This window comes from Microcaecilia unicolor, chromosome 11, assembly GCF_901765095.1.
Source record: "Microcaecilia unicolor chromosome 11, aMicUni1.1, whole genome shotgun sequence".
Taxonomy (NCBI): domain Eukaryota; kingdom Metazoa; phylum Chordata; class Amphibia; order Gymnophiona; family Siphonopidae; genus Microcaecilia; species Microcaecilia unicolor.
In genome coordinates, this window is record NC_044041.1 from 51,642,992 (window position 1) to 51,655,658 (window position 12,667).

General features: G+C 48.2%; 1 protein-coding gene across 1 annotated transcript in view; it reads right to left on the minus strand.

The window, feature by feature from the left end:
* Positions 1-12,667, minus strand: part of GALNT9 (polypeptide N-acetylgalactosaminyltransferase 9) — a 369,632-nt gene that overhangs the window by 178,966 nt on the left and 177,999 nt on the right. Inside the window, exon 6 of the mRNA XM_030218539.1 lies at positions 10,761-10,878. Within this exon, the coding sequence (XP_030074399.1) occupies positions 10,761-10,878 (118 nt within the window). The remainder of the gene's footprint in view (positions 1-10,760; positions 10,879-12,667) is intronic.

Consider the following 12,667-nt stretch of genomic DNA (forward strand, 5'->3'; position numbering starts at 1 on the left):
ATTTGTACCCTGCACTTTCCTACTCATGGCAGGCTCAATGTGGCTTACATGGGGCAATGGAGGGTTAAGTGACTTGCCCAGAGTCACAAGGAGCTGCCTGTGCCTGAAGTGGGAATCAAACTCAATTCCTCAGTTCCCCAGGACCAAAGTCCACCACCCTAACCACTAGGCCACTCCTCCAGTGACAAACCACTAGTGTGTTCTATTCCCATTATTTAGTCAATTCTGTTTTAGGATTCTGAATTCAATTGTGCAACAAACATACAGATTGTTTCATGGGACATATGCCCCTCTATTTCTCAACATTTATCACCTTCCTTTATCTACAGAGAAAATCCAGGACCAGCAGGATTTTCTAGACATATGTTCCATGTTTGAAAGCGCAGTGAAACTCAGGGGCCCTTTTATGAAAGTACAGTAAAATCTGGGCATAACGTGTTTTAACGCAGAACTTTCCTGTGTGCTAAGCCCAGATATATACAACTCTGTTTTAGGCCTTTTTCATGTTTTTTTTATTTGCAGGTTGTGCACTAATGTTCCCAATAGCACATGGAACTGCCTCCGGCCCAAACGTTAGGCCACCTGAAGCAGGGGCCTCAGGCAGCAATCTTCAGGAGCAGCATCTCGGGGAGCGTCTTCACAACGTTTTACCTCATCACGGTGACATTCCAAATCCAGCAGTGGCAGCGATTCCCATACTCTGCCCTGCCGCTGCTGGCACCCGCCTCTTCCCTTTACTGTGACTGCCTGAGCCTCTGACGAAACAGGAAAGGGAAGAGGTAGGTGCCAGCAGTGGCAGGGCAGCGTATGGGAATCACTGCCAGGTTTGGAACATCACCGTGACGAGGTAAAATGCCTTGGGGGGGGGGGGGGGGGAGCGGCATGTTAGCTCCACCTCAGACAGCATCTTGCCTTGGGATGGCCCTGTGATAGGATGTGCTAAGTGCTCCCATGTTAACTCTGTTAATAATAACACACTAGCCAGATAACAGAGGAATGCCTACTTTCCGCCAATGACATGGCCCCTCCCTCCAAATATTTTCAAAAAATCTGTAATGTATGGGTTAGCTCAAACAGGCAAAATATCGCAATACATTTCAGAAATAGCCTTTTGATTCACGCTGATCATGTGTTAAGGGCTTAACGTCCTTTAATGAAAGGGCCCCACAGTGTTGAAACAGTTAAAGATTTGACATCCTGCAATCTTTAAATTATTTCAAAGACTGACATGGGCTACTTGATAGCCAGGCAGTGGCGTACCAAGGGGGGGGGGGGGCGGTGGGGGCGGTCCGCCCCGGGTGCACGCCGCTGGGGGGGGTGCCGTGCACCTGTTGGCTCTTCGTTTTCATGCTCCCTCTACCCCGGAACAGGTTACTTCCTGTTCCGGGGCAGAGGGAGCATGAAAACGAAGAGCCGACAGGCGCACGGCACCCCCCCCCCCCCAGCGGCATGCACCCGGGGGGGGGGTTCTTTTGCCGGGGGGTCGCGCTGTTCCAGGGGGGGGTGCTGCACCCGGGGGGGCGGGGCGCATTGGCGATCCGCCCCGGGTGTCAGCGCCCCTAGGAACGCCACTGTAGCCAGGGATCGGTTTCACACGTTTTGATTTCAGTCACATGAGCAAAGTGTATAATGGTTTCATACACCAGGAAGTAATTCAGAACAAAAGCTGGAGAGTAGAAGTTCTTCTGACAAAAAGATAGATCATGTTGTAAATGAATAACCGTTGCCATTCCAGGAGAACCAACAAATCGTGAAGAAAAAATTCTTAAGAAAAAAGAACAGTGAAATAAGGGAACACTCATATTATGAGTTCAACATATGTCTAGGACATCAGTGTAAATCAGCCCTGTTATAACCGTCACTCCCATTGATGTGCTTTTTTTTTTCTTTTATTGTTTCATGGTTTGGCTAATCTACAAGTGTTCTTCACAAATCCTTTTCAATATAAGAACATTAGTGGAGGATTGCAGCCAGAGAAAGTGCATGAAATAGATCTACAAGCTAACTTTATTGCTTTTCTTGTTCTAACCTCAGGCCTGATTTCAATCAGGGACTACAAACGCCACAGTTCTTTGGAATGTAAGTTCAAAACCAATACTGGCCAAAAGGTCTCCCATGTGGAACTGAGTAAACTTGGGGGCTCTGCTTATGGGTTAGTTTAGGAGAAAAAAAAATCAACAGCCATAAGCAGAAGCCATGAAGGGGGAAAAATTATCAAGGTGCAGTAAAAGGTGAGCATTTACTGCACCTTGATTTACCACAGGCGTCACTAACCTAGAGTCAGCTTTCTGACTTTTGTGGTTAAAGAATAACACTGCTTGTGAGTCACCTGGCAAGCAGCATTATTCCACTGGCTATGGAACATCAGGCCACCAAGCTGCTGCCACCTGATGCTTCTAGGACATATCTTAAAGGAGCCATTGCTACTTTCAGGCACCAGATGAGCACCATACCCCCAAATAAAGACCCTCACCATCTGATTGTCACCCCTGCCCCCGGATCACAACTCCTACCACCCCAACCAACATGCCCACCCCCGATCATCATGCCCACACCCGAACCCCCTGGGCCTACTGGTACAAGTTCCTGGTGGTCCAGTTAGTCCCAAGGTTTCTGCCCTTCCTCCAAAATGACACAGGCAACCCCTAACAGTGGTTTTGTGGAACTACCTCTAGGGGTCATGGTCCTGTATAAGGGCAGTAGGGGTACGACAACCAGGGATCACTGGCACCATTTTGGAGAAAGGCACCAGCAAGGGCAGAAATAACTAGGGATCACTCCTGCCTTGGGACCCAGGACCACCAGGGACTGTGGGGAGGTCGAGAGGCAGGACTTCTTATCAGGTTGGTGGTGGGGGGTCTTTTGTGGGGAGTGAGGGTGCTCATTTGGAGGTTGGGATGCTCATTGGGTGCCTGGAAGCACTGAATGTTCCTTTAAGGTGCAGGCAAGGAGCACCAGGCCCTGGCTTGGTGGCCTGATGCTCCCTGGCAGTAAAATAACCTCAGCTATTTTACTGGCTATAGCTGTTGTTGTGCATCTCATTACTATGAACCTCGTGGTGACTTAAGTAATGCTGCTTTAGGGCAAGACAACCTGTGTGAGTGCCCTTTAAGTAGCATAAGGGGCGGACAATGGGATCCAAGATGGTGGCATAGCATTTAATCAAACCAGACGCGCCCAGTTACCTGACTGAAGTGCTGTTGGGAGAGGCTCCGGACCCCCGCAGACAATGAGGAAATGGAGAGGGAAGGTGCGGGAGAATCCCTCAACCTCCACCGGGATCCAACTCCACCACCAGACGACCTTAGATCAGTTTGGGTTAGCGCCGGGACCCAGGCAAGCCTCTTCTCCTGCTGTCGGAGCTGGCGAATCAGCGCTGGCCAGCAGTGTCGACGGGGTTTCTTTGAGCCCCGTCCAATGTGCAGCTCCCCCACAGCCAAGAAGGGACAGCGCGAAGTCAAGTCCTGCAGCTCAGGCTCCGAATGTAGGGGACCTGAATGTGCAGGGAGGGAACCTGCCCACGCTGAGAGAAACGGCTAGGAGCACCAGGCGGAAAGAACAACTAACAATACAAATATTGCCATCACAGATAGTGAGTACTCTGAAACAGTCTATTGATGCTCCTCTTCCTGTTTTTTCTTCGGGGACTATAGCAAAACCAGCCGTAGTGACAATGGAGTCACTCTGGGACCTGACATTTAACATTCAATCTTCTTTACAAGTATTGATAACTAAAAACACTAGTGAAATTAAGGTATTGTCTGAAGCAGCCATTATCTAGGTACAGGTAACTGCTCAACAATCCACTGAATTGAAACTTTTAGATGAGAAAATTCAAAAATTAGAGTCTGTGGGAAAAGTCTTAGTTAAAGAAAGAAACTTTACCTTTCGCCGTTTAGAATATTTAGAAAATCAATCCAGGAGGCTTAATTTGAGGCTGACGAATTTTCCTAGATCACCTTTAATTACAACTGTAGAGATGGTTAAAAAATACTTGGTTGAAATATTAGGTATGGCTGGGGATTCTCTGCCTCCTATAACTCGGGCACAGTATTTACAAACTAACATAAAATCTTTGCTTACGTCATTTGGGACAAAAGATTGGCTGGGCCCTACAAATGAGAAATATAAAGGCTCAACCCTGGGGCACTGTGCATAGGTCTCTGCAGGGCCAGCTCAAGGGATCGTGGTGCCCTGAGCTAATTTCTTTCGGTGCCTCACCCCCCCACATTGGCAGCACCCAACCCTTTTCTACTGACATTGGTACCTTTCTCCCTGCCCCCACCACAGTCCTGCACCTGCTGGCAGCAGCAACATGAAAGGATGCAACCTCCAACCAATCCATGGGTGTTCCCAACTGTCGGTCCCACCTCCTCTGATGCAATTTCCTATGTGCAGGGTGCTGGCTGAAGGAACACCCAGGGGCTGGCTGCAGGCTGCCTCTTTTCATTTTGCTGCTGCTGGCAGGTTTACAGGACCGTGGGCAGGTGGGCAGGGGAGGGAGAGGAGGGGGTGAGGGAGCAATTCTGGAGCACAGGGAGGAGAGAGAGAGATCGGAGACTGAAGAACCCACTGGGAGCGGAGGGACAGAAACGCTTAACCATTGCTCCAGGTGAGGCACTGGCAGTGATATCAGTGGCTGGAGATTTTGGCACCTTTTATAGCCGTGCTCTGACCCAGTGCCTCACCTGGTCCAGTGGTTAAACCAACCCTAGGTTCCTGCATCTGATATTCAACTAGTCTAAAAACCTGGGAAATGAAGCATCAGCCAGTGATGTTAGGGAGATAATGAGATCCCACAATCCCTCACCTGGGTGCACAATTGCCTTTCTTCTTTTAACACAGTTTTCTTGGATTGGAAAGGTTTGCCTCAGGCTTCTCATGATTGATGCAATTTGGTGCTCTGCCAGTAACAGACACTTTCATAGCATGGCAGATTCACTTTTGGCAAGCGTATAAGCAAGTTTTCTTTATTTCTCGCTCTCTTTCCTCTTCTCTTCAATTCGAGAGCAATTAAAAAAACAATACTCTTTTAGTTCCCGAGTGCAGGACATCCTGCAGAAGGTAGCTCTTTATGGTGATGATAAATCGCTCAGCTATCAAATGATGGATCATAACATTTCTGTTTGAAGCTAAATTGTTCTGCAAACTATAAAGTTTAGATCACCCACTTCCAAGCAATCAAGGATATATGCAGCTTTTACTAATAAGGGAATTCTGAGGCTTCCATATGACCTCAGCTTCTTAACTGCGTTATCAATAGAAATCAAACAAAATAAAGAAAAGAAAATAAGATGATACCTTTTTTATTGGACATAACTTAATACATTTCTTGATTAGTATTACTTTGACTGTCTGACATACTTTGCTACTTTGATGCTTCTCTCATATATACTATCTGCTACCTCATTTGCTTATTTCCGATCTGAGGAAGAAGGGCAACCTTGGAAAGCTAATCAAGAAATGTATTAAGTTATGTCCAATAAAAAAGGTATCATCTTATTTTCTTTTCCATGTTTTATTTTGTTTGATTTCTATTGATAACCTTTAAGAGTGGACTAACACGGCTACCACACCTCTCTACTTAACTGCGTTAAAAACAATCAGATCTGGAAGCAGGACATTAGGTAGACCTTGGATTTTCAGGGTCCCAAGTCCAAAGTATAGGGGGGGGCACACAATTTTGCTCTGCCTCCCCTGCTGCTCTCCACCTCCCCTGAGACCCTGTAGTTAGCTGTGTTTTTCCTGGTGGCCGCTCCCCCTTCACATGCTTGGTTTTTGTGAAACTGAGTATGAGGGAGGGAAGCTCATCCCCTGCGCATGCTCGGCTTTTGTGCATGCACAGGGTGGGCCTCCCTCACACATGTTCAGTTTCTGGGGAGGTGAGGGGCCTGGAAAAGAGCCGCCAACTGTCAGGCTTCGTATAGAGGAGGGCTTCTGTTGGCGAGGCATGGAGACCCCCACCAGCCAAAGCATCAGACAGCACCTCAATTTGGGGGGGCTGAATCCAAATTGAGGGGGATCCAAGTCCTCAAGGCCCCCCTCCATGTCTACACAACTGTCTGGAAGTGCAGGCAAGAACACAGCTGGGGCGTAAGAAGGCTTTAGGCACACTATCAATTCTGTTGAAAGAAACCTGGCCCTCTCCCCCCACCCGCCCAAGTGTGCTTGGTTCACTTGGGACCTATTACTTTCAAATGACCCAGCTGAGTTTTTATGTTACAGATGGAATTGTGTTGTTCCTGGTCCTGGCATTTGGCATTTTTGCAAATCTTGCCACTTCTCACCTTAAAATTCTCAGGAAAATTATGTGACCAATTCTTTTATTTATTCACTAGTAAAAAAGGCCCGTTTCTGACACAAATGAAACGGGCGCTAGCAAGGTTTTCCTCGGAGTGTGTATGTTTGGGAGAGTGTATGTGAGAGTGACTGCTTGAGAGTCAGTGAAAGTGTGAGTGTGTGAGAGAGAGAGTGAGTCTGGGTGTGAGTGTGTTTGTGAGAGAGTGTGTGTGTGAGAATGAGAGTGTGTGCAAGTGTGTATGTGAGACACAGTGTGATAGAGAGTGTGTGTGTGTGGCCATCCATGCTCCTCTGTCCCCTGCCCCCTCCATTCATCCCTTTCCAGCATTTCCCCTCTTTGCCTGAGGCCTGCCCTGCAATCCATATCCATCCATGCCCATCTGTCCCCTCCATTCATCCCTATCCAGCAATTCCCCTTTCCCTGAGCTCTGCCGTCCCAATCCATGGCCATCCATGTTACTCTGTCACCTGCCCCCTCCATTCATCCCTATCCAGCATTTCCCCTCTCTGCCTGAGGCCTGCCCTGCAATCCATGCTCCTCTGTCCCCTGCCCCCTCCATTCATCCCTTTCCAGCATTTCCCCTCTCTGCCTGAGGCCTGTCCTGCAATCCATATCCATCCATGCCCATCTGTCCCCTTCATTCATCCCTATCCAGCAATTCCCCTTTCCCTGAGCCCTGCCCTCCCAATCCATGGCCATCCATGTTACTCTGTCCCCTGCCCCCTCCATTCATCCCTTTCCAGCATTTCCCCTCTGTGCCTGAGGCCTGCCCTGCAATCCATATCCATCCATGCCCATCTGTGCCCTCCATTCATCCGTATCCAGCAATTCCCCTTTCCCTGAGCCCTGCCGTCTCAATCCATGGCCATCCATGTTACTGTGTCACCTGCCCCCTCCATTCATCCCTATCCAGCATTTCCCCTCTCTGCCTGAGGCCTGCCCTGCAATCCATGCTCCTCTGTCCCCTGCCCCCTCCATTCATCCCTTTCCAGCATTTCCCCTCTCTGCCTGAGGCCTGCCCTGCAATCCATATCCATCCATGCCCATCTGTCCCCTTCATTCATCCCTATCCAGCAATTCCCCTTTCCCTGAGCCCTGCCCTCCCAATCCATGGCCATCCATGTTACTCTGTCCCCTGCCCCCTCCATTCATCCCTTTCCAGCATTTCCCCTCTGTGCCTGAGGCCTGCCCTGCAATCCATATCCATCCATGCCCATCTGTCCCCTCCATTCATCCGTATCCAGCAATTCCCCTTTCCCTGAGCCCTGCCGTCCCAATCCATGGCCATCCATGTTACTCTGTCACCTGCCCCCTCCATTCATCCCTATCCAGCATTTCCCCTCTCTGCCTGAGGCCTGCCCTGCAATCCATGCTCCTCTGTCCCCTGCCCCCTCCATTCATCCCTTTCCAGCATTTCCCCTCTGTGCCTGAGGCCTGCCCTGCAATCCATATCCATCCATGCCCATCTGTCCCCTCCATTCATCCGTATCCAGCAATTCCCCTTTCCCTGAGCCCTGCCGTCCCAATCCATGGCCATCCATGTTACTCTGTCACCTGCCCCCTCCATTCATCCCTATCCAGCATTTCCCCTCTCTGCCTGAGGCCTGCCCTGCAATCCATGCTCCTCTGTCCCCTGCCCCCTCCATTCATCCCTTTCCAGCATTTCCCCTCTCTGCCTGAGGCCTGTCCTGCACTCCATATCCATCCATGCCCATCTGTTCCCTTCATTCATCCCTATCCAGCAATTCCCCTTTCCCTGAGCCCTGCCCTCCCAATCCATGGCCATCCATGTTACTCTGTCTCCTGCCCCCTCCATTCATCCCTTTCCAGCATTTCCCCTCTCTGCCTGAGGCCTGCCCTGCAATCCATATCCATCCATGCCCATCTGTCCCCTCCATTCATCCCTATCCAGCAATTCCCCTTTCCCTGAGCCCTGCCGTCTCAATCCATGGCCATCCATGTTACTCTGTCACCTGCCCCCTCCATTCATCCCTATCCAGCATTTCCCCTCTCTGCCTGAGGCCTGCCCTGCAATCCATGCTCCTCTGTCCCCTGCCGCCTCCATTCATCCTTTTCCAGCAAGTCCCCTCTCTCCCTTCCATGACCCCCCCTCGCATCCATGCTCCTCTCTCTCCCATGTCCCAGCCTGGCCCGCCCTCTTCTCCTCCCCCCCTTCGCATCCATGCCCCCCCTCCCCCCTCGCATCCATGCATCGTTTTTTTTTTCTTCTTCTTTTAAAATTTACCTCCGTGGCGGTTCCGGCAGCGAAGCGTCAGGGAAGGAGGCGGCGCTCCCGACGTCTAGGTTTCCCTTCGCTGTGTTCCGCCTTCTTTTGACGTCATCCTTGACGTCAGAAGAAGGCGGAACACAGCGAAGGGAAGGCTAGACGTCGAGAGCGCCGCCTCCTTCCCTGACGCTTCGCTGCCGAGCGATTGGTTGAGTGTCATTGCTCCGCCCTCGACGTCTTCACGTTTGACGCGTGGGCGGGGCAGACACAATGCGATCTCACCCCCTTCACTTTTGGCTAAAAGAGGCTTCATAGAACGTTGGAGGTGCGTTTTATATAGAGAGATTGGGATTTATTAGCTGCCTTTATGAAGAGATTCACCCAAGCCAGTGTACATGTACAGTTTAACAAAACTTACAATTTTGTTAATAGCATAACAATAGTAAAATGACCAAATATAAACATAGATACAATCAATGAGATAAACCTGGAAGTGGCAAATTGAAACCTATTAATAGGACTAACATAAAACAGTATCAGAAATATACACATATAATAGCAGTGTAAAATAATCACATAACACTCTGGTCCTCAGTGGGCTGTAAACAAGTCAGATTTTCTGGATAACCGTAATAAATATGCATCAAAATATTTACATAATATTGACACAGTGTGCATGTAAATCTATCTCATGTATATTTCATTAGTGATATCCTGAAAACTTGATGACTTTCCTGCTTATTTTCAAAGGAGAAGGTCGCCCAAATCGGCATAATCGAAAGCCAAGATTTTGGGCGTCCTCAACTGCTTTCTGTTGAGGGGATGACCAAAGTTCAAGGGGGCGTGTCGGCAGTGTACCGAAGGTGGGACGGTGGCTTGGTTAACAGATGGGCGTCCTTGGCCGATAATGGAAAAAAAAAGGGCGTCCCTGACGAGCATTTGGCCGACTTTACTTGGTCCATTTTTTTTCATGACCAAGCATCAAAAAGGTGCCCAAACTGACTAGATGACCACTGGAGGGAATCGGGGATGACCTCCCCTGACTTCCCCACTGGTCACTAACCACCTCCCACTCCGAAAAAAAACAACTTCAAAAACATTTGTCTTTTTTTTTTTTTAGAGTATGTCCTTTGCTATGCCTCTATCCCTGCGACGGCAGTTGAGGACGTTCAAAATGTGGATGTTTCTGTGAGAAGGACATCCATGCCTTTGCTATGCCTCCGACACCCTCTTTATTAATATATTTGGATTTTGGATCACAAGTAGTAGCAGTGTCAAATCCCACTGCTACTACTTGTGATCCAAAATCCAAATATATTAAGCCAGCCACCTCTGGATTACAAAACCAGTGCTCTAACCACTAGGCCACTCTGCCACTTCACTCCCTTGAAATTTGGCCATCCCTGTGGGGGGGGGGGGGGGGGCAGTATGCAGGTCCCTGGTGGGGGAGGTATGTGTGTGTCAGCAGAGGCATAACGAAGGCTTGGACATCCTTCTTTCAAACATTTTGGATGTCCTCAACTGCCGTTGCAGGGAAGGACTACCTCAACTGCCGTCGCTTCCCCTCCTTAGGAAGGAAATCGTGTGCAAATGAGCTAACAGTGAGCAGATCATTTGCATGCAATTTCCTTGATGCATTCCCGTTCCTTTCTGGATCGGCAAGGGAAGGACATTTTCCATTCAGGTAGTGGGACCAATGCACTATGAATGCTGGCTCCTCCCATGACCAAATGGCTTGGATTTGGTCGTTTCTGAGATGGGCATCCTCGCTTTTCATTATCACCGAAAACCGGGGATGACCATCTCTAAGGTCGACCTAAATTTCATGATTTGGGCGTCCCCGACCGTATTATCGAAATGAAAGATGGACGTCCATCTTGTTTTGATAATACGGGTTGCCCCGCACCTTTATGGGGCCGTCCTTAGAGATGGGTGCCCCCATTCGATTATCCCTCTCTTTGTGACCCTCGAGGAGAGGATTTGCCTATCTCTGCTTTATATAAAGCATGCTACATGGCCATTATGAAATTCTGGTGAGAAAAGCTCAGGAAGCATGTCCGGTTGCTGCAATCTATTACTACCCACAATTCATCAGCATACTGAATGAAGAAACTTTATTTTGAAACTTAATCTGTTTTCCTGCAACTAGCTCCATCATTTTGTTGGAATATGTCAAAGTGGGTTCAGTCTAGTCTAGGAATGCATTGAAAACCACATTGCTTGTTCACTCACCCTCATGCCCAGTTCAATGTTTTCTCCACCGTAAACCTCCATGCCGGGATCGAGCAGGCCAATTTCACCAAAGTATTCGCGATCGACCAAAAAGGAGCAGCCAATCATAGCTGGTGTCCTGGGGAGAACCAAAGGGGAGATACTTTCAAAAACACATTTACCCCAATTGGCAGGTAAGAGAAGAAGCTTGCTTTGCACATCCAACAGGATTTCCACCCTTCCTCAGGGGGAATAATAATAATAATAATAATTGAATAGATATTCAGCCAGTGATGGTCAGTGTTTTGCTGACCACCAACAGCTTTTGTCTGTATATTCAATGCTGAGCCATGTCCTGGCTATGACACTGAATAACTGGACATACGCTACTGGCTAAAATTTAGTCAGTTAGGTGCAATATTCAGGACTTAACCGGCTAAGAAGAACCACATAAAGATACATTTATGTTTTATGCAATCTTATTCATGCAGTTAACTTAGCTGGTTATGGGGCCATTTTACTAAAGGGTTGCCACGCAGCAACGGGCTTGTTACATGGCAATGCAGAACTACCAATGGCCCAACGAAGCTGCTGGTGGTAGTTCCGCCTCCAGTGTGGGCCAATTCCAGTGCTGCTGGATTTAAAAAAAATACGCCGCTGGGGTAGTGTGGGAGCCCTCACCGCCACCTCAATGGGTGGCGGTAAGAGCTCTCCACCACATGGCCACGAGGAAAGTCCAAGCTTATGGCATGGCCATGTGTTTCTTTGGGCTTTTCACCCACTGCAGTAAAAAGGGCCCTGGCACGCAGCAAAAATGGCCGCTGCCACTACCACAGGGCCCATTATAACGCAGCTTGGTAAAAAAGTTCCTAGGTGTTGAATATCGTCACTTAACCAGCTAAGTGCTGACTCTGCCCCCAGAACACCCGCAAAACAGCTATGTTTTTGGCATGGGCTCTAACTGGACATTTTCCGTGGTACTACCTGGTTCGCCCCAGACAAGTGATTTAAGCGACCAGAAACTGTTTTTGGCCATTTAAATCACTTTGAATATTGACCCCAATAATAGCAGTTATTTATATAGGGGCCCTTTTACTAAAGGGCTGGCATGCGTAAATCTGGAACTACCGCTGGGCTACCATTTCCGGCACTACAGGAATTTTTTTGCGCTGGAACGTAACTGGCGATAATTGGAGTTGCCCATTTACCGCCATCTCAGTGGGTGACGATAAGGGCTCCCCACCGAAATGGCCCTGTGGTAAGTGATTCACTTACTGCATGGTCATTTCTTTTCGTCAAAAATGGACAACCTTTTACCCGCAGCTGTAAAAGGGGGCCTCAGCGCACATGAAAAACACAAGCTGATGCTAGCGCAGGCCCCCTTTTACTGTAGCTTAGCAAAAGAGCCCCCTACTGTCTCACCCAGATAACAGAAGCTTCAACAAATAAAAAACAATAATATACACAAAACAGTTGACAATCAATACTTATTTCTAAAAGAAACATGTTTTGAGAAGTGTCCCAAATCATAGCAGATCATATTCTCTCCTTACTTCAATAGGCAAAGAATTCTTGATTCAGGGCCTGTGGTTATTTGGAATTAGTTTTCTCTCTTGAAATTCATTTTGGTCTCTCTTGAAGTGGACTTGAATGTAATAATGTGCAGTTTTATTTTGTATGTTTTTCATACATGTTTCTCTTTAATGTTCTTGTAAAATACAAAAAAAACTTTTGGAATAAAATAAAATAGGCAAAGAATTCCACAGACGGCAAAATTTTGCAACATTAGGAGCATAAATTTTAGAAGCATAACTTTTATAGAATAAGACCCTCAGGGTCCCTTTTACAAAGGTAGGCTCTACGCGTGTCAGCACGTGCCAAAATGAGACTACCGCCAGGCTAGTGCACACCTCTGGCAGTAATTTTGG